Raw genomic sequence first — 23,193 nt, 5'->3', positions numbered from 1 at the left:
TTTTCGATAGACTTCAGAGTTAATAGGTTATCTGTGGGGGTGCAACAGTGAGTAAGGTCAGACACCCCACTCAATGAAGTAAGTGAGAGCAGCACTTGCAATGAGTGGGGATGGCCATAACATGGAACTATTTTGGGCTCGGTCCATAGTGCACCGGTGTACGTTCTTCAATATTCTGGTACGCACTGATTGCACAATTTTTTGGTGCACTCGGGCATGCACCACAATTATGTCAGACTTTTGACACAAATGTGCTGCTTGTGCAGATGTGCACCAAAACGCCCCTTTAGGTGTACAGTTTTGTGTTGCGGCAGACACAGTGCAGCCGCGACACAAAACTGGCGCAAAGATCACATAAATACATCTGCAAGCAGCAGGTTGTACATGTATTTATGTATAAAGTACGGCACAAAACTGGCGCAGCTTTATTATTCTGGGCCAGGCTCTGCCCACTGTAATTGTGCCATTGTTGGCTCCTGAATGTACAACTAATTTCCACAAGATAAAAAAGTATAATTGTGTTACTATGGTATTGGACATATTAAAAACCCTTTTTTCTTCTTTCTAGACGACTTTGCAGAAGAGGAGGAGGTTCAGTCCTTTGGATATAAAAGATTTGGTAAGTCTTACATTTTCTTCAAGATTGACTGAATTTATATTCTCACAAAGAGAACAAATGCTTACCAGGAATTGAGCATTACAGGAAACCTGTCAGCAGGCGCTGTTCACATCATATTTAACAAAAGTACTGTATATATTTTTGAAAGATATCTGCTGGTTTGTTTTTGATAAATCACATTTAGAAAGCATCTCTATTTCACTTCCAGAGCTCGTGTCATGAAATCACCATTGAAAACACAGTCATATGACTTGGCCTCCAGAAGTGGAATATCTTTTTCTAGATGTTATTTCTCAAAAAAGAACTAGCAGATATCATTTGAGAAATCCATGTTTTGTTGTGTATAATGGAACCTCCAGCAGCATGCCATTAATCTGATATGTAAAATCCTGCTGACAGATTCCGTTTAAACCTCAGATCTACAACTATTGACTATATATTCATTAAATGATGTGACTATGCCTGTCCATTTATTCACAATGGGGGGGATTTACTAATTCTGCCGCAAGGACGACTGACGGCATCGGAGATCAGTTTCCGGAAAGCACAGCCCGATGTATTAAAGTGGCGCACGGCTTTTAGTAATTAATGGGTAGACGGAACTAATCAGTCGTGCGCCGGAGAAATGACGACAGTAATGAAGTGTGCGCCCACCAGATCAAAATTGGTTCACAAAGCTGTGAATGGGAGTGGCAGAGATCGCCGAGTACTGTGCTACAGTATCATACTAATACACAGCAAAAATCATGCTTGTAATGCCACTCCATCGTTTAGTGAGAAGGGATCCCTTTTCTCCAGGTCGCTAGGGATACATTCTTGTGATTGGTGGGAGTCCAAGGAGACAAGTTTCCACCTATCAGATCGTTATCCCCTACCCTGTGGAACACCCATATACTGGCATGAGCCTTCTTTTTAACAAAGTACATGTAAAAACCTTTGAGCCTTAGTCCTAAGTTCTCAATTCATGTCCAAAAAACGTGGTTGTCTCATAAAGGGAGATGTTCTGATGGACATTCAATTGCTCTACAGTATTACTGCATAGGGTAGGGTAACAGTTGCCGGCCCTGTATACTATGCTTATTTTACTTTTGTTGATGCTTTATACGTGATGTGCATGATACTTTTAATGACTTTTTCTAAACATAATGATATATATGTTATGGATTGGAAATGGTAAATATTTACCACTGGATCTTACATGATATGTAATATTCTGGCGGATGACGGAGTGAGTTATGTGTAAGGGTAGAGTAACTTTGTTTTGTTTTAATCTGAGAGACACACAAACTGCTGATCTCACGTATTGCGAGAGCGTATTTAAACTGGCTTTCACTTCTGAATTACAGGCAGATGGAAACATTTGCTGGTCACTTTTTGGCATCATTTGCTCTGACCAAATATCCTCCCTGAAGTTAAGCAAAGAAGTTTATTGTTCAGTGTACAGTCTGTTTAAAAACATTTAGAGGAACAGAATGCCACATAAAATGCATACATTGTTTACACACAGTCCTTGGTCTGTGGCCAGATTGTCTTTACATTGAATTATGGAAAACATCAGTTTTGCTGTTGCATTTGGCTAATTTCCTGACCCTTCAGGTGGGGCAGTTGGAGTTTTTTCATATTTCCTGAAGAGGTGGTTCAATATGTCTGGGACATTTATGACTGCTCTTCTCAAAATAGAAGCTCCAAGGTGCTCCACCTGCTGTTCAAGAGCAGGTTTTGGAAATGCTTTGTTTAGTTATTTTTAATAGAGTTTTTGAGTATAAAACCAGGAATATGTTTTAACCCCTTAAGGACGCAGTGCTTTTTCGTTCATTTTTCATTTTCGGAGCTGTGTAATACGTAATTTTTTCTCAGATAAGCTAACGTTTTCATTGCTGTAGAATTGTGTTTGGGCGTTTTATGTTATGGGGTTCAACGTCGGGAATAACCCTCTTTAAATTTTGATAAATTGGGCATTTTGGGATACGGTGATACCTAACATAATTAGAATTTTAATTATTTTTTTTTATTTTTTATAATTTTTACATTTTTTTTTACATTTTTTTTTTTTAGACCCTCTAGTGTACTTTAACCCTAGATGGTCTGATCGTTCCTACCATATACTGCAATATTACTGTATTGCAGTATATGGCATTTTTACACAGTATTCATTACAAAGACCTGAGGCTGTCATGGCAACTGATCGTCGCTTCCAGATGGGAATATTAGAGGTGGGTGTTTGGAATATGCAGCCCCCCCCCCTTTGTATGAGTCCATGAGCCCTATATATACACAGTTTAGCAGTTCAGTGATGAGACTCCCACAGATCAAAAGAACGCTCCCTGAGATTAATGGAGCAGACAACCGTGCATGATCGTTCTGCTCCATTTATCTCTATGGAGCTGACGGAGATCACCATACCTGGGACCCCCGCCATTCAGCAAACTTACTTGGTGGGAAATTCCGTTTAAGGACACAGCTAGTTTGAGGCTGAGGGTACATTCACATGTGGCGCTTAATGCAGGTGTTTAAAAACGCAATGCAGCAGCTGAATAACGATTTGCTTAATTAAATTGCTGTTAACATTTGCGTTTACAAAACGCAACCATTAACAAATGTGTTACTATAACATTAACAGTTACGTTTTATCCAGATGTTAACATCAATTCAATTCACCTGCCACTTCAGCTGCTGCATTGTGTTTTGGACATGCGTTAAACGCCACGTGTGAATGCACCCTTAATGTGCAGCCCTATTTTTCCAAATCTGACAAGTGTCACTTTATATGGTTAAAACTTTTGAATCCTTAAACTTACCAAAACTGTGAAAAATATAATGTTGGAATAACACTATGAATCACTCCATTTTTAAATCAGCACCCCTCAAACTACTAAAAACAGCTTTTAGAAAGATTGTTAAGCCTATGAAAGCTTCATTAAAATTAAAACAAAATGGAGGTGAAATTAAAAATGGTCTATTTTTCGGTAGTACGTTCCTTTACCCCTAAAATTTACACATTCACAAAAGATACAAGAAGAAAAACCATCTTTAAATTTGTTATTTAATTTCTCCTTTGTACCGAGACAATTCACATGTGGATCTGTATCAGCTATTTCCAAGAGTGCTTGTCTATGGAGCAGGTTGAGGTCTAGTTTTTTGCGGAACATGTTGTACTTTACACCAGTACCATTCTGGAGTAGATACATTTTTTATTACTTTTTATTGAATTTTTTTGATATAGGTATATGGGGTTCATTGCAGGCATTCAATAATGATTTAGTTTTATTGGGTCTTTATGGATGTACCAATATTTAGGGTTTATAGCATATATGTAGGGTTTATGTGATTATTTTCACTTTTTTAATGTTATGTGTCATTTTTATATCTATATATGGGCTTTAGGGGCAATTTTATTGATTGATTGACATTTTTTTTTCACTTTTTTAAGCTTTCACTCTATGGGGCATCTGATTGCTTGTTCATTATAATACCCTGTAATACTAATGTATTGCCTGGTTTTATCACTGTCAGCCTAAGCAATCAATGACAATGATAAGCTCAACTGGCTCATTGTCTAGTTATCTGTCCTTGTTCCCTTTAATATACTTCTGTTTCTGTCTGATCCAAGGCTGGGTAATTCTAGCGTACCCTGATCAGTGTTTGCTAGTTCGTGTTATGTAGTTTTTACCCACTGAAGACTATCCACCACCTGGGAAGAACCCTGAGACAGTGACTGATCAAGCATGCACTCTATTCTCCAATCCTTGTCTATGGCATAGTCAAGCACTGAACTCAATCATCTCCAGCAGTATAATTGACAGTCAGTGAAGGAGCTCTGCACATGCTCACATTGTTTCTTAATTATTTCCTTATGATCCTCCTATAAGTAATTTATGCCCTATCCTTTCGATAAGGCATGACATTTAATCTAGAGAACTTTAACCTTTGACTGAGGATGCAGTCTCTGATGCAGCAGTGGGTTTGGTGCTATCACTTTCCTTGTTCCTCTGTTCCTGCTTAAGCATGGTTACAATTATATGAGGAACATGTGTGCTTTGCATTCTTTGTAGGATGTTTTCTTCTTTAATAAGATTATAGTGGTTATATTTATCCAGAACACAGCTATTTGTATGATATCTCCTCTAACGGTCAAAGCAGATGTGCACAGTGAGGCCGGTGCTATTCCAGTGTGACCACCCATTACAAGGAAGACCTCACATCTGTGACTCATTACGCTCCCTCTATGAGACAGGATGGCATGGAGCACAGATAAGCATTTCACCACGAGGAATGTGCGGTATGTCACTGGTATTAGATTGGAGCAATTACATTGCTTTGAGCAGCCAGGAAATTCATTGAGGCATATGGATTCATTGACAGAGGTACTTAATGTTCTTATGTCCTTCTTTTGTTTAAAAAGAAGAGAACATATTGAATCATTACCTCTTTAGGAAAGATACAGAGTAACTCTACATCACAACAACTTTTAGTGGATCCTCAAAAACACTAAACAGATTCATTCTTCTTATTTCTGATTCTAATTAAAACCATATCACAAAAAGGAAGGCCAACTAATTCAACATCAATCCTCGTCCGCACTTGTTTCGTAACATATAACTTATCAATGCCAGCATTATTATCCGTTTTCTCCTTCAGAGATAGATATCCAGATGTTTATATGAGACACTTACATGACTCCTTATGCTTATAGGCAGTACATTGCCTTCACCACAAAAACCACAAAAATAGTAACCAAACTGGCTTAGGTTCTAACCGTGTAAACAAGGGTTGGCAAATTGTAGATTGTAGATTACTGGTTGCATGTCAAACAAGCATGATATTATTGCCATTGTTGATTTTTAGCTTTTTAAACTCTTGACTTCTACCTGTATTCAGGGGTGTAACTTGAGAAGATGCAGAGGGTTTGGTCACCCCTGAACCCTGGAGGCCATAATGCATCTTTTACTCATATGAGGTGACTAGTAATATAAACAACACATTGCTTCTGCTTGTAGGTTTTGTATCTACATCCACTTTGCCGTCTCTCTCTTTGTTTAAAGACGTTTCTCCCTTTCTTCACAGGATCTGTCATTTGTAAGGACTTTATGTTCCTCAATTATAAAGTGATGTAGACTATATTTCTACAATGTGTCTAATTAAATAATTACATATGTGGGAACAAAGGATCACAATTGACTGTTCAAACATGAGGAAACAATCTAGTGTTGAATTAGGAGACACTACATGTTATATCCAAGATCTACAAGCGCAGATATTAATTGAAACATTTCAGGAAGTTGTCAGACATAAGGACACAACCTGGGTAGGGAAGGGTGGGGATGGGGTAAATATGAGTATCAGTGTTGTGATGGCCGGGGGTTCACCCAATGAAGAGCGGCCTCTGAAGTCATTTATCAGAATTTACTGATTTAATGCCTCAGCTTTTATCATTTGGTCCTAATCTATTTTGTACTGTTTCCTGTGCACAATCAGTTCTGAATAAAAGCGTACTGAGTGTTACTGGTGATCATCATGGATGTTAGAAGGAAAATCTATAAAGAAACTGTAAAAAAAGGAATTCACCTTTTTTATGAATGGTGCAGGGGTAGAGGTTGGCTTGAAGGAAGGCTTTCAACATAGGTTTCCTTTTCCCTTGCGGCATTAGATGATCAAGATCAAGCAGGGCCGGTTCTAGACAAATTGGGGCCCTGGGCAAAACTAAAAGTGGAGCCCCAAAATAAAACTATTTTATGACTAGTCACAATCAGCAAGAGCCTCCCTTTAGTATGGTAAAACAAACTGTAATTCTGGGAGAATTTTATAGGAGATAGATAGATGATAGGGACATTGATGGACAGCACGGTGGCTCAGTGGTTAGCACTACAGCCTTGCAGCACTGGTCAACATCTGCAAAGAGTTTGCATGTTCTCTCGGTGTTTGCGTGGGTTTCCTCCGGGTCCTCCGGTTTCCGCCCACACTCCAAAAAATTACTGGTAGGTTGAATAGATTGTGAGCCCCATTGGGGACTGAGTTGTCAAGCTCTGTGTAGTGCTGCGTAATCTGTGTGCGCTATATAAATAAAGAATTATTAATTAGAATTATTATGGTAGAAGATAAATCTGAAAGATGAAGAGAAATAAAAAAATTGATTAATAAATTGAGAAAAAGTGAGATATACAAATGGTCAGATTATAGGGGATGATAACTAGACAGATGATAGATGTATGGAAAGGAGATAGATGATAAGCATCTTCACCCGGGAAGTCAATCAAGGGGTATTAACCCTTTCTCCCCCTGGCATTTATGGATATTTTGTCGCGTTATTGACCAGAGAAATTTTTTAAATTTTGAAATTACAGCAAAAAAGAATTAAAGTAAAACCCAACAAACCACATCTTTTCTGAAAGCAGAAACTTGCCCCATTTTCAAAATTACATTAAAGAGTTTATAGACATAGGCGTCTTCATGCACCTAAAATTTGACTTTGATGGCAAAAAATGTGCTCCAAACAGAAAATATTAACCTTCACATCTCATAAATGTAATAGATGGACATGTGTAGAGTTCACAAATGTGCCATATTGATATGTACACATGAAAAAATCCACATAATATCACTAAAACTGTAATAACTAGATACTGCATCTGCTTTTCAGCTAGAAATTTTAAGACAGTCACAACCTGCAAAATAAAGCAATAAAACAGAATAAAAAGTAAAGGCGCCATGAATCCTATATAATTTTGAAAGCAGAAAACCAGGTGATGCATTTGGCAATTAACATTTAAACTTTCCTCTAAAATATGTACAAATCCAGAATACTTATATAAAGAAATTATATTTTCCTAAAACAGTAAGAAGTGAGGAGATCATACAGACCCCACATATGTATATTCACCAAAATATGCAGCAAAGGGAACGTTAAATCCACAGGGGCACCAGACAATTTTTGCAGAAAATTGCACTGAGCGTCACACACTGTGCTCCTTACACAATAAATAACTTTACTGTATATCCATAAACCAAGCTAATGAGATAACAAAAGTCACGTTTAGATGTGCGCCATTGTAATATCCGCACAATAACAGAACCCTTCATGCTTCATAAGAATGAGAGTGAGAACATCATAACATAGGTGTAAATAATGGAGGATGGTGGGAAATAAAAACCAGAACATGTGTGTGTTTTTGGTGTTACATATAACTTTATGGACATGTTGTGGGTCGCGGTGTTAATATGTAGCGACATTAGGTGAAGAGGATCGAATGTTCATTGTATCATGAAATAAAAGGCAATAAGAGAGAAAGTGTGTTCTTACATAGTTCTGCATAGAAAAGGATTAAAAACATCAATATTAGTTGACATTATCCCTCATCAGAATGTAGTAACATATAAAGTGAATATTTCCATTATCTGTGAGGTGCAGCAGCTCCTGTGTGCAGCAAATTCTCCCTGGCTATGAATCTGCAGGGGGGCACACTTCAGAGGGCTGTATCTCTGGCTCTGTGACACATAGAACCTCACTTCTTTTTTTCCATGAAAGAGGAGTCTCCTCTTTTATATAAATTTGTTTTTCTAAGTGTCAGGAAAATGGAGATATTAACTGTTAAACTGCCGTCGGAAGTGATGCTTATATATAAAAATGGCATCTGATATTCTCACTTTAAACTTGAATATCTTTGGATCCATAGCACCTAGAAACACAATTCAAGATTCATTTGAAAGAAGAGATCATTTTTTATTAGCATATGATCTAATAAAATTGCTTGCAGATATTTGGGTATATATGTTTGTAAAAGTTCTCACAATTACTGAATAATATACATGACTAAAGTATATGCATGATTTGAGACTGCCGGAGAGATTTCTTCCTTGGTATGTAGATAATATTTATTTTGTGTGATTGTGAAGGTATCCTTAATGTTCTTGGAGTCTAACTGTATACTTTAGAGAATACAAGAATTACAATGACCTTGGCTCCTATGACTACTTATTGCAACTAGAGTTTAAACAAATCAGATTACTGGAATCTCCACGATTTCCAAGTACAGTAAGTTAACCATTTCAGCCCTAAGAAGGATAAGAATAACCGAGTGAAAATTATCTTCCATTCTAACTAAGCAGTTACTTGTTATATGTTTTAATGTATTAAACTAAACTCTCAGTTCTGGGAAAGAATATATCTTATATCACAGTGTCCGATGGTACATGCCACAAATTCTTTTTGAAGCCAGATAGTACAGAAAACTAAAAACCTCTGCACTCCTGGAGGAAAATGGAGGAGTAGAGAGGTTGTACATTATATAAGTCTACTAATTGGGGTAATTACTTGTTTACCTTCAATCAGAACTACTGTAGGTAGCTCAAGGCAAAAGAGGAAAAGACAGTAAATGTCCATAACAATCCATTATGTATGTCCACCTACTGGGGTCTGACCGCAGTGTGGGGCAGCTGGATTGCCTGGTACCTGAGTGTCTGGCTTGTAGTGCAGCCTAGCAGCAGTGTTATGTCATGGGTCGCTTAATCCAGGTGAACAGGCCTCATCCACGTGTATCAGGGCCAGCAAGGGAATGCAAAAAGAGGGGGAATCTGCAATGTACTGGAGTATTCCTCCTGAGGCACTACCGATGTATGTGTGGTGTATGTGTGGTGATTGATCCCTGGGCAGGTGGTAAAAGGAAGGCCCAGCAGCTAGGGAACACACGTCTCTTTATTCAGATGACCGATGCAGCAGTGAGTAACAAGCTGTAATGGTTCCTCTCTGTAGAGTTCCATGAGGCAGTGGTTAGTTGGATCTGTAGCTCGGTTTGGGATAGTACCTAAGCTCTGGTTCAGTAATTAGGGGCTAAGTAGTAGCTTAGGCTTCTTAGGTAGCCATCAGGTGCAGCCTTTGTGGAATTAGGCACATAGAGCCACTGCTCTCTTATATAGGAGCTAGAGACCAGGTCCTGGACTGACAAAGTAGAAAGATCCAAGCAGAAAGACCCAAGCAGAAAGACCCAGAAATCCAACTAGAGGGAATATTTATAGATTTCACCTCTGGGGGATTTCCTAGCGATCCAATGACTGGCCTGCAGGAAAGAATAACAACAAACAAACATTTAATATAAACAGTAAGAACATTAACTTTTAAACTCAAGCACAGCATATGGCACATCACAAAATGTCACTAGATGGTAATGGAAATAGATACAATGGCTAACAGAGCTGGCCAGTCTCCATTAGCTAGCCAGGAAGCCAACTGAAGCTAGTTGGTTTGTAATGTCCCCTTCAGTGGTTCATTACAAATGTATATAATAAGTACAGAACACAGTGACATTTAAATTCATGGCACTATAGATGGAACTTTATGGAAAAAGTTATTTGTTGTGTAGAATGAAAAATGAAATGCTTATCCAGCATCGTTTTTAGGTTTTGTTGTTATGACATACAGTATATTGTCAATTAACATTTACATATTTATTTTATTCGGCAGATCGGTGCACTTTGGATTATTTTACACTTTCATTTTATTTTAGTACTCTAAAAATAAATTTTAAACATTTTTTAAAGAATTGTCATTTAACACCATATCTTCTGGATACTTTTTAATTCCTTTTTTGCAGAAACAATGTAAATGATAAACAGTATTTCAATCAATGTTTGTTTGTTTTTTTTACGATATTCATTTTGCAGGATACATTTACAAAATTTGCTGTCCATAACCTCTACATCTCAATTTGTGACTAATACTGTGGTCTCCTTGCACTCCTCTGTCCTATCCTTTCTGCCAGTCTAAAATAGTAACCAGGACTTACAAAGCTGTATTCTAAGAGTTGTGCAATGGTTTAGAGTTACAAACATGGAATAGTCTTCATAAAATCACACAAGTGGCAAGGATCGCTCTTTTTTGACTTGGGAGGTGAATTTTTGTAGGAATTTTCTAGATCCTGTGGTACCCTATAGTCACTGGTCTTACATGCTGCTTCCTCTACATCAGGGGTGTCAACCAGTAGCCACACTTCCCCCAGCAGTCAAAGTGCCTGCAGTGGCATCTACTTCCTCCATAGTCACACTGCCCCCAGTAGCCAATACTCCCCAATAGTCACAGTAGCAACTACCCCCTCAACCAGTCACTCTGCCCCCAGTAGCCAATACCCCCTAGCAGTCAAAGTGCCTCCCAGTAGCCAGTGCTCCTCTCCTGTCCCACTGTGAAAAAAAACCCTTACTCACCTTCAGGGCCGGCGCTATGGGTAGGCAAAGGTGGCAATTGCCCAGGGCCCCCAGGGAGAAAGGGGAGAATCTCTTCTTTCAAATGAATCTTGAATTTTGTTTCTAGGTGCTATCAGGGGCGCACCTGCCATGAGGCGAGTTGAGATTCTCGTCTCAGGCGGCGCGCCTCCTGCTAGACGAGGGGGCGGCGTCGGGGTCCCGCCTGCCGGCATGTTCTCCGTCCGCCACGTCCCCCGCCCCCCCCGCCCCCCTTCCGTCAGCCGGCACATGGACCTGCCCTTCACATCAACCCGCTCGCTGGCACTTCCCTACGCGGCCCGCCCGTCACATGAACACGCCCGCTGGCCGGCACACTCCCCCGCGGCCCGCCCATCACAGCCACCCGGCTGCACATTTCGCCCCGCATCCCGCCCATCACATCCACCCGCTCACCGGCATTTCCCCTCGCAGCCCGCCCATCACATCAACATGCCCGCTGGCCGGCACACTCCCCAGCGGACCGCTCATCACATCAACCCAGCGGCACTTCCCCTCGCGGCACGCCCTTCACATCCACCATCCCACCAGCCGGCACTTTCCCACGCGGTCCGTTTATCACATCCACCGGCCGCCCGGCACTTCCCTTCGCGGCCCGCTGGCCGGCACATCCACCCACCCGGCAAAGGTACCTGCCCGGTCCGAAGTCCACAATGGTTCCCCACCCCCCGCTCGGATCCCCTCCCCCGGCTCGCTCCCCCCCCCCCCCGGCTCCAATCCTTCCCCCCCCCCCCCGCTCCGTTTCCCCCCTTTCCCCCGGGACTGATTCCCACCACCCTGGCAAAGCCCACCCCCCCACTGGAGGACAAGGCCAACGATGGAAGAAGAAAAAATGTAAGGTAACTTCTTTGTATGGATGTATATTTAAGTATGGATGTATATATATATATTTGTATATTCTGTATGTGGTATATGTATGTGTGTGTGTATATTTGGTGTATCTACTGTTTATAAATGTATTTGCTGTATGTATAGTCAGTATGCATGTGTGTACATTCAGCATGCCACCATGTAAAATATAACATATGGCGGCACGCTGTATGTATTTTATGGTATATGGCGGCACGCTGTATATATTATATACTATATGGGGGCACGCTGTATGTATTGTATGGTATATGGCAGCATCTGTATGTATTATATGGCGGCACGCTGTATATATTATATACTATATGGGGGCACGCTGTATGTATTATATGGTATATGGCGGCACGCTGTATATATTATATAGTATATGGTGGCACGCTGTATGTATTATATGGTATATGGTGGCACTCTATATGCATTATATGGTTTATGGTGTCACGCTGTATATATTATATACTATATGGCGGCACACTGTATGTATTATATGGTATATGGCGGCATGCTGTATGTATTATATGGTATATGGCGGCACGCTGTATGTATTATATGGTATATGGCGGCACGCTGTATATATTATATACTATATGGCGGCACACTGTATGTATTATATGGTATATGGCAGCACACTGTATGTATTATATGGTATATGGTGGCACGCTGTATATATTATATACTATATGGCGGCACACTGTATGTATTATATGGTATGTGGCGGCACGCTGTATGTATTATATGGTATATGATGGCATGCTGTATGTATTATATGGTATATGGGGGCACACTGTATGTATTATATGGTATGTGGCGGCACGCTGTATGTATTATATGGTATATAGGGGCACGCTGTATGTATTATATGGTATATGGGGGCACGCTGTATGTAGTATATGGTATATGGGGGCACGCTGTATGTATTATATGGTATATGGGGGCATGCTGTATGTATTATATGGTATATGGCAGCATGCTGTATGTATTATATGGTATATGGCGGCACGCTGTATGTATTATATGGTATATGGCGGCACGCTGTATGTATTATATGGTATATGGGGGCACGCTGTATGTATTATATGGTATATGGCGGCACGCTGTATGTATTATATGGTATATGGCGGCACGCTGTATGTATTATATGGTATATGGCAGCACGCTGTATGTATTATATGGTATATGGGGGCACGCTGTATGTATTATATGGTATATGGTGGCACGCTGTATGTATTATATGGTATATGGGGGCACGCTGTATGTATTATATGGTATGTGTCGGCACGCTGTATGTATTATATGGTATATGGCGGCACACTGTATGTATTATATGGTATGTGTCGGCACGCTGTATGTATTATATGGTATATGGCAGTACACTGTATGTATTATATGGTATATGGGGGCACGCTGTATGTATTATATGGTATATGGCGGCACACTGTATGTATTATATGGTATATGGCGGCACGCTGTATGTATTATATGGTATATGGCGGTACGCTGTATGTATTATATGGTATATGGGGGCACCCTGTATGTATTATATGGTATATGGGGCACGCTGTATGTATTATATGGTATATGGGGGCACACTGTATGTATTATATGGTATATGGCGGCACGCTGTATGTATTATATGGTATATGGGGGCACGCTATATGTATTATATGGTATATGGCGGCACACTGTATGTATTATATGGTATATGGCGGCACGCTGTATGTATTATATGGTATATGGCGGCACGCTGTATGTATTATATGGTATATGGCGGCACGCTGTATGTATTATATGGTATATGGGGGCACGCTATATGTATTATATGGTATATGGCGGCACACTGTATGTATTATATGGTATATGGCGGCACGCTGTATGTATTGTATGGTATATGGCGGCACGCTGTATGTATTATATGGTGTATGGCGGCAAGCTGTATGTATTATATGGTATATGGCGGCACGCTGTATTGATTTTATATTATATGGCGGATTGTTGTATGTATTTTGTTCTTTATGGTAGCTCACTCTGTTTATAATATAGTACAATGGGAAGCTCTATGTATTTTGCATTGCTTTATTTTCACATTAAACCAATATGATTGGGTCTGGTCCTGACACTCCTTTATATATTACATATATGGAGTGGGGGGGGGGCGTCTTTTTATAGCTCGCCTCAGGCAGCAGAAAGGCTAGGTGCACCCCTGGGTGCTATGGATCCAGAGATATTCAGGTTTAAAGTGAGAATATCAGGTGCCATTTTTATATATAAATATCACTTCCGACGGCAGTTTAACAGTTAATATCTCCGTTTTTCTGCATTTTAGAAACACAAATTTAGATTCATATAAAAGAGGAGACTCTCTTCTTTCATAGGAAAAAAGAAGTGAGGTTCTATGAGTCACAGAGCCAGAGATACAGCCCCCTGAAGTGTACACCCCCCTCCAGATTCTTAGCCATCAGGCTGCAGGGAGTATTAGCTGCACACAGGAGCTGCTGCACCTCACAGATAATGAATATATTCACTTTATATGTTACTAGTACTACATTTTGAGAAGGGATAATATCAACTAATATTCATGTTTTAAACCCTTCTCTATGCAAATCTAAGAACACACTTTGGGCCACATGTATCAATCGTTTTTTTCTGTTGTTTTTGTGCCTTTTCATTCAGGCGCACCATTTTTTGTGCCATTTTTGCGACTAAATGTGACGAAATGCTAGCTGCGCAGCAAAAAATAACCAGCTTTCCCTCATTTATCCTAGCAATCCAGATGTTTTGATGCGCCTAATGATATTCATCACTTGCGACTTTTCATTTAGGCGCAAAAATGGGCGCAAAAACACTCCAGCCCGGAGCTGGCGTTATCTGAGAAGAAAGCACTGAGCCCCTTTGCAGAAGAGCTCATTTCTAGCAGAAAAGCTCATCCAGACACTGCAGACACTAGAACAGATCATACAGACATGAGATACTCTGCAGACACTAGTACAGATAATACAGTCATTAGATACTCTGCAGACAGGAGCTACAGACTCTATTTACACTTCATCACCTTCTATTTACAAAACATTCTGCAGAATCCTGAGCTCAGAGCAAGAGAGAAGAGAACGTTACACAATGTTGCACATAGTACTGACAAGTGTCCCCTGTGTAATTGTGCACAGTATCACCAGTGTGTCTGAGGGGGATACTGTGCAGAATTACAGGGGTGCAGCAGGGGACCAGCACTGGGGGATCCCCTCCAGGAGAAGCCCCTGCTGAGGAGGTCACTGGGTGCAGGGTGTCACACACCTGGGTGCTGCTGTGAGTGTTATCTTCATTCTGGGCTGTGGGAGAAGCAGAGAGGAGCTTGTAGCAGGATCACATGTAAGTGCCTGAATCTAACATTGTGCCTAAACTGCGCCTAAACTGTGTTAAAGTAAAGTGATTAATAAGAGGCAGGAAATTAACTTATCACAGATGGTTGTGCTAATTCTGTAAAAGCTTGTGATAATTCTGGAAAACAGTGCACCAGAATTTAGGCACAACTACTACACCTATGCGCACAAAAGTGATAAATGTGGCCCATTCTCTCGTATTCCCTTTTATTTTGTGATAGTTATTTTTTGTTGGGAAAATTGACTGATACGATGAACATTCAATCCTCTTCGCCTAATGTGACTACACCGCGACCAGAACATGTCCATAAAGTTATATGTAACACCAAAAACACTCACATGTCCTGGAATAAAGTTTTTATTTCCCACCATCCTCCATTATTTACACCCATGTTATGACATTCTCACTTTCATTCTTATGAAGCGGGGAGGGTTCTGTTATTGTGATAATACAATGGCGCACATCTAAACGTGACTTTTATTATCTCATTAGAGGGGTTTATGAATATATAGTTATTTATTTCGGTTACCATTGTGTAAGGAACAGACAATGATAGATCTGTGTGAATTTTCTGCAGTTCCCTTTGCTGCATGTTTTGGTGAATATACACATGTGGGGTCTGTATCATCTCCTCACATCTTACTTTTTTAGGAAAGTAGATTTTCTTTATATAAGTATCTGGATTTGTACATATTTTAGAGGAAATTTTGAATGTTAATTGCCAAATGCATCACCTGGTTGTCTGCTTTCAAAATTCTATAGGTTTTATGGCGCCTTTACTTTTTATTCTGTTTTATTGATATATTTTGCAGGTTGTGACTGTCTAAAAATTTCTAGCTGAAAAGCAGATATCTAGTTATTACAGTTTTAGTGATATTATGTGGATTTATTCATGTGAACATATCAATAGGGCACATTTGTAAACTCTACAAATGTCCATCTATTACATTTAGGAGATGTGAAGGTAAATATTTTCTGTTTGGATCAAATTTTTTGCCATCAAAGTCAAATTTTAAGTATTTTTAATAAAATGTTTCAATTTGAATCAAAATTGCATGAAGGCGCCTATGTCTATAAAATCTTTGAAGCAATTTTGAAAATGGGGCAAGTGTCTGCTTTCAGAAAATATCGGCCCCCCTCCCCAAATTTTTTGGAGTGTGGGAGGAAACCGGAGGACCCGGAGGAAACCCACGCAGACACAGAGAGAACATACAAAATCTTTGCAGATGTTGACCAGCGCTGCAAGGCTGTAGTGCTAATCACGGAGCCACCATGCTGCCCATAAATCTCCCTATCATCTATCTATCTCCTATAAAATTCTCCCATATTACAGTTTGTTTTACCATACTAAAGGAGCCTCTTGCTGACTGTGACTGGTCATAAAATAGTTTTATTTTGGGGCCCCACTTTTAGTTTTGCCCAGGGCCCCACTTTGTCTAGAACCGGCCCTGCTCACCTTTCTTTCCTCCCCCGGTTAAAGTGGCAGCAGCCATCTTCCTTCAGCATGCACAAGCTGAAAGTGAATATTGGACCCTGCCTCTATCCTGCACTTCCGGTGAAGCACATCATATGAACAGGGAATCAAGAGCTGGGCCGAATAACAAAAGGCTGCGGGCCGGATTTGGGCCGTGCTCTATATCATGCCGTGTACTATTCACTATATACCCTAGCACCATCTTTACTACGTCTGTGATTCACACAAAGCTTTACTCTCCAACAAGTTTATTCCTCATTTGATATTCCAGAAGCAAATCTACCACATGGATGCAGTGATTTTTGTTTCTATAAAGTTAAATTTTTTAGAAAAAAAAATGACTTTTAAAATTATGGAAAAGAGCCTCAGGGGCTTCTGGCTTCATCATGTGACGTCAGCTGGCTCTCAGCACGTCTTGCGCATGCATGGTCGTCTCCCGCTTTGTGCTGCCAGCTGCTCTGTGAGGTGAAAACCAGGCATGTGCAGGGATTGAAAAAACCAAAAAGAACCAGAGCTGCAGAAACACTTTTTCTATATAAAATTAATATTCTTGATTGAAAGTGTGACTCTGGTGATTTTCTAGTATTGGTTATCCATGGCCTCCTTACACTTTCTCACCCTGCTCCCTCAACACTTGTGCAGCGAGCACTTCCAGCTGTATTCTCAGTGCTGAGGGTGCAGGGAAGAGGGTGAGACAGTGTACGGCGGCCATGGATAACAAATATAAGAAGATTACTACAGTCACAGTGCCTTGATCTATAAGTAAGCGTCTATGGTTTATCATGATGGATTTTGATGGTAGATTTCCTTTAAAGACGTTTTTCTCAAAAACTAAGCTATTAGTTCCACAGAGTTTTGGTTTAGAAGCACTGCATCCATGTGGTAGATTTTCTTTAAATTAACCTGTAATTGCATTCACATTAGCATCATGGTGTCCTCAAATTAGTGCATTACTGTATACGTATTGAGAATGTTTTTTCCCAACAAGACATAGCAGCCATACAGCATAGAAGACATAAATTGATTAGACCACATATCTGAGAGGTTAAATGGGCAGTTTCATCTAGGCATTGACATTTTATTTAATTAATATAAATATATTTCTTTGATTGGAGGACCACCACTGCTGGAGTGATAGCACAAAGAGACAAATAGTTTTTGCATATGAAGTCCCACAGGCGTTCTGTGGTAATAATTGCTGAATCCTGATGGTCAGGCACCTCATTAGCAAATATGTGCCCACAGTTGCCAAAGTGCGTGGGTAGTCATATCCAAGGACAGCTCATTTCTAATAAACAACAACATGGCAACAATTTTATGGGAAATTATTTTCATACAGATACATTTTTTTAAAATTACATCCTATTGAAGAAATTTAAATATATGTCAGATTAATTAAATGTCAATTCCCCTTCAATCTTGGGAGTGTAAAGCCTCTTGTGTGGTAGTAATGATCATGTTATGAGAAGCTGTGCTAGTTATATCTTGTACTAATAATTCTTCCTGAGGCGGAACATATCATGATGTCATTGGACTTTCTGAAATCTGATTATACCATGGTCTGCACTAGTGGATTTAATAGCACATGTATGTGAGATATCAGGAAAGACTGCTCTATATAACTGCTGTCAGCTTAATCCATTCCTTCTCCATTTCTCTGAATATTAATCTAAGTGTAGTTTGTGAACTATGAGGAGTTGACATGTGAGCATGCAGAGGTCAAATGAATACTTCCCCAGGGTCCGGTGCAGCGTGAGGTTACAAATACCACCAGAGCATATCCTTCTGCACACTAGTGCTCCAGGGACAGATGTCAGGCGATATAATCATATGCCTTAATTATTACTGACTGCAGGATTGTGGTTTGTGTGTGGTTCAACACATTTTCACAGTGTAGTGAAGATGGTAAAAGCTGATCCTTCTCCCTTTTTTTCTTATTTTACATATGGAACAGTGTGAGTATGATCAATCATTTTTTTAAAATGTGCAAGGGCCTTCTGCCACTTTTAATGCCTGATCAAACATTTAAAAGTGTTGTTACATCCTCTGATTTACCACTGCTCTCTAATTTCTGATCCCATGCAACACACAGAAATGACTGCTTAGCTATTCACTTAGCCTCCCACTATTGTTCTAACAACTTTTTGGGGGACCAAATTAAAAATGAAATTTATTCTGTAGATTGTGCCTTGATTGTTAAAACTTTTTTAATTCCTGTAACTTTGGAGTTGGGGACTGGCAGGGTCTCAGTTTCTTTGTTTCCCATATCTTACCCAGGTAATACACACACTGAGGGAGATTTATCTTTTTTTTCTTTTTTTAGTAGTTGAGCAGTTGTGAATTTGCACATTTTTTTGCGACTTTTCGATGTTTCCGTCATGGGGAATCACTCTGGCAGACGCTAGGTAGTAGTGCAGGAAGTAGGGACACATGAAGATTATTGTCCAAACCAAGTGTTTTATTCACACTGCCTTAGCATAGGCATTAACAAAAACAAAACCTACTCGTCTGAGTACTGACTAACACAATAACACCACACAGTCTATACGTGTACCTGGCTACCAGGCACCGCTTTAGTCCAGCAGGATATACCAAGGCACTCAGTTACCTTGGTCAGTTACTCAGTCCAGCATTCAGATAGTCAGGAGGTGCTTGCCCTACTGCTTCTGGCCTGGTGTCTATATAGGGGGCTAACGAGAGTGGTGACCTGCACCTGTGGGCTATACAAAAACACAGGACCGAAGCTCAGGTGAAGTAGGTGCCTCAATACCAACCTACCCTACTTCATAATAGGCAGGTCCAGTATGGACATTGCAAAGGTGTCTATGCTAACTAGGCCAACATAGACTAAACAGATTATTCCTGCTTACTACATGTCTGTATTACTGTATATATCTGCAGAACAGTCCAGGGCTTTTACCAAACACCCTTCATTTGCTTGTATGGCATATACTGGTTATACTGGGGGTTTGACACCTCTCATTTTTTCACTCTGTCCAAACTCGCTGTGCACTAGGCTGAGCTGAACTAGATACGTCTATCTTACTGTTTCAGATGTTTAGACACATTTTGCCAGTAGTGACAAAAAAATGCATAAAAATTTGCCACCACTCAGCTGGACAGCTTTTTTACAGAATAAAAAAAAAAATTATAAAATTTAATATACAAATTGGAATTGTTTTTGATGGTAATAACAACTTACAATTGGACATTAATTTTTCACATGCTATAACATTGAACAACATTTTTAAGACAATAACATTGAGATGTTATAGATTAGCTTGGTTTATTCCTACATTTCAAATTTGCATGCAAAGGAAATGTTTAAAATTGATTTCAAATTTGTATTATATTGTAAATATTATATAAAAATGTTTTTGTATTGTGTCACAGTAATGTTTCTTTAACCCCTTTAAGACCAGACCTTAAAAGGATTTACTGACCAGAGAATTTCTAACGAATTTTTGTAATTGGTTTAAGAGCCATAACTTTTTCTTGTGTGCATTACCATAAACATTTTTGCTGTGTTTATTTCGTGACACAGTTAAAAATAAACATTTTTTATTAAAATAATTCATGTTTATTTTTAAATATTTATTAATACCTTATATACTCGAGTATAAGCCTAGTTTTTCAGCACAAAAAATGTGCTGAAAAACCCAAACTCGGCTTATACTCGAGTCAAAAAAATAAATATATCTAAACACACCTTTCCGGTGACCCCTGTATATCTTCTGTGCGATCTATCTGGCAGCGGCGGCAGGCTATATACACTGGGGCAGGGTCTGGCAGGCTATATACACTGGGGCAGGGTCTGGCAGGCTATATACACTGGGGCAGGGTCTGGCAGGCTATATACACTGGGGCAGGGTCTGGCAGGCTATATACACTGGGGCAGGGTCTGGCAGGCTATATACACTGGGGCAGGGTCTGGCAGGCTATATACACTGGGGCAGGGTCTGGAAGGCTATATATACTGGGGCAGGGTCTGGCTGGCTATATACACTGGGGCAGGGTCTGGCTGGCTATATACTGGGGAGGCTGTGACCAATGCATTTCCCACCCTCGGCTTATACTCGAGTCAATAGGTTTTCCCAGTATTTTGTGGTAAAATTAGGGGCCTCGGCTTATACTCGGGTCGGCTTATACTCGAGTATATACAGTATGTAATATGTATACAGGCAGTCCCCGGGTTACATACTAGATAGCTTCCATGGGTTTGTTCTTAAGTTGAATTTGTTTGTAAGTCGGAACTGGATATTTAATTTAATTTTTAATCGTCAGTGGGTAGTCTGCAATGGGTTAACCTTTTTTGTATTTGCAACACCTCTGCCAATGTATAGGCTAGAGAGTAGTTGTGAATAAGGCCCTCTACCTGTCAGGATCCATCAGGTGAGCCTGCACAACTCACCCAAGGGATATTGCAAGAAGTCTCAGGTAATTTGCAGCTGTAGGTCCTACCTGAACAGGCAATGGTTAAGTGGATGCAAGTTATTGACAAATTGTTGGCTGTATTGTAAACTGGAGTGTGATTGGAGAGATGTTACCACCTGACCAGGAGAATAAAACCCCTGGACAGGGAGGGGCATAGGGTCCAGACCTCATGGTCAGTCAGTGTTCAGAGTTGGAGTAAATAGAGAGAGACAGTGTCAGTACTGACACAGAACCAAATTCCAGGACCAGAGTCAGGAGACTCAAATCCAGAGCTGCAGCTTGGACACAGTTTAAACACAGCTCTATCCAAATTCTCCCAGCCTGCATCTACTACCAGGCTGGTAAGCTATTCCTGAGGACCACTCTCCAGGACCACTCCAGTACCAGTAATCCGGTGGGGGATGTTGCATATGTATAACTTAACATGGAAAGCAAGTTTACTATTTTGAACGTTGAAATGATATGTCAGGCATGGCACACCATAAAACATGACTCTATAAAGATCCATGTTATTTGAGACATGATGTGAGTGTTAAAATGAAAATAAATGATGAATGTCGATTAAAACATTTTTTTAATGTGAATAAAATAAATATAGATTTTTTTTTTGTTTGTCAAGATTTACCTTTGTGCCTAAAATTTCCATCTCAAAATCTTGAAAACTTTTTTTTTCTGACCAGATGATGAAACCTCTGCTTCAGTACACAATAATGAAGGTGGACTATCCATTGTTTGTTTACTAAGTTGGCTATATAAGGATGTAGGGGTTGCATGAGTGGTTGACGTTGTTATGGGCATTAAAGGGGGGAGTCTTTCTTCCAGCAATGCATTTTTTTTATCTGTGTTATTGCTTTTGGATGAGACTTTTTTGCACATAAATTTGTGAGTTTTTTTTTTTTTTTTTTTTTTTAAATCCCAGCCACAAACCAGACAAACATGTTAGACTAACAATGTGCTGTACAGACAGTGTAGATGCAATATACCCAGTGCCTACTCATCCACTACACTGACTTTGCACAGCATTGTGTTTTGATAAAGGCCTAATGGCTGAAACATCATCTACGTTATTATTTGTAGAAGAATATTGGATAGATAAAAAAGAAGCATCACAGATATTGTGCTGAGTCTCTACTTATCCTAGATAAAAAAATATGATTGATTAAACCTGGTCACCTACTTCTGTTGTACCAATTGTAGGTCTGCTGAGTGGTGGACAGCGATCAGCAACGGCACTGTGCCATTGTGGTAAGCTATATGCAAGTGGATAAAAGGAAAAAAAAAGGGTAACTCTGTGACACGTTGTCTTTTTTTCCTTTCACCCCATTTATTTTCCTTTTATCCTCTTGCATATATTTCCACTGGATTCTATCTAGACCGTGGTCCGACGCTGCAACAACCGCCCCCCCCCCCCCTTTTTTTTGTCCTCTTTACCTCTACATATATTTAACATCTGTACACAACTCTAGGCGCCTGGCTCTAACAAACCTCTCTCAAAACCACTATACATACCACCACCCTATTGTGGTAAGTTGGGATGCACTGTGTGCTTTGACAATTTTCTATCGCAGCCAGAATTTTTTTTTAATTGTAGCTTGACTAGATAAGCCAGCCGGCACTCCACTCAGGTATTATGAAGACTCTTACCATCTGATCAGTTGTCATTCCTTACATCACATTTAGTAGGTGCTAACCTATTCATACAATAAACAACCCACAAGACCTACTGTTTTGGTCAGCCATCTTATAATTACCATTTGGCCCAAATCAATGTTGCTCATTTACAATTCTCATTATTGCAGCTTCAAGTAGAAACATTTTTCCTCATATTTCACCCCTTAGCAGGGGACACTGAATAGGTCTTTAATCTTCATGGATTTAACATTATGGATGATTGGTCTATGTATGCTCTTAGAGCAGGGGCGTAACTTGAGGGGGTGCAGAGGGTGTGATCGCAACCGGTCCAGGAGGTTTAGGGGTCCCACAAGGTGTCACTTTCCATAATGAGAAGACTAGTACTATAAAACATACATTATAGTTGGGGGCCTGGCACAGACTTTGCACTGGGGCCCATCAGCTTCAAGTTACGCCACTGATTTAAAGGTAGAAAAACTTGTTCCAGTTTTGCAAGTTGGCAGTTTCATAATAATCATTAAGAATTAACAAGGCTGAACGTGTGCATTTTATGGGCTCAAACAACGAC

General features: G+C 39.9%; 1 protein-coding gene across 1 annotated transcript in view; it reads left to right on the top strand.

Annotated features, from left to right (window-relative positions):
• The window catches only part of COLEC12 (collectin subfamily member 12), a 77,075-nt gene that overhangs the window by 14,074 nt on the left and 39,808 nt on the right, over nucleotides 1-23,193 (top strand). The window contains exon 2 of the mRNA XM_072152102.1: nucleotides 569-619. Coding sequence (XP_072008203.1) covers nucleotides 569-619 — 51 coding nt within the window. The remainder of the gene's footprint in view (nucleotides 1-568; nucleotides 620-23,193) is intronic.

This window comes from Engystomops pustulosus, chromosome 5 (genome assembly GCF_040894005.1).
Source record: "Engystomops pustulosus chromosome 5, aEngPut4.maternal, whole genome shotgun sequence".
NCBI classification, from domain to species: domain Eukaryota; kingdom Metazoa; phylum Chordata; class Amphibia; order Anura; family Leptodactylidae; genus Engystomops; species Engystomops pustulosus.
Note: the sequence above shows the minus strand (reverse complement) of the source record. Positions and strands in the feature narration are given on the sequence as shown.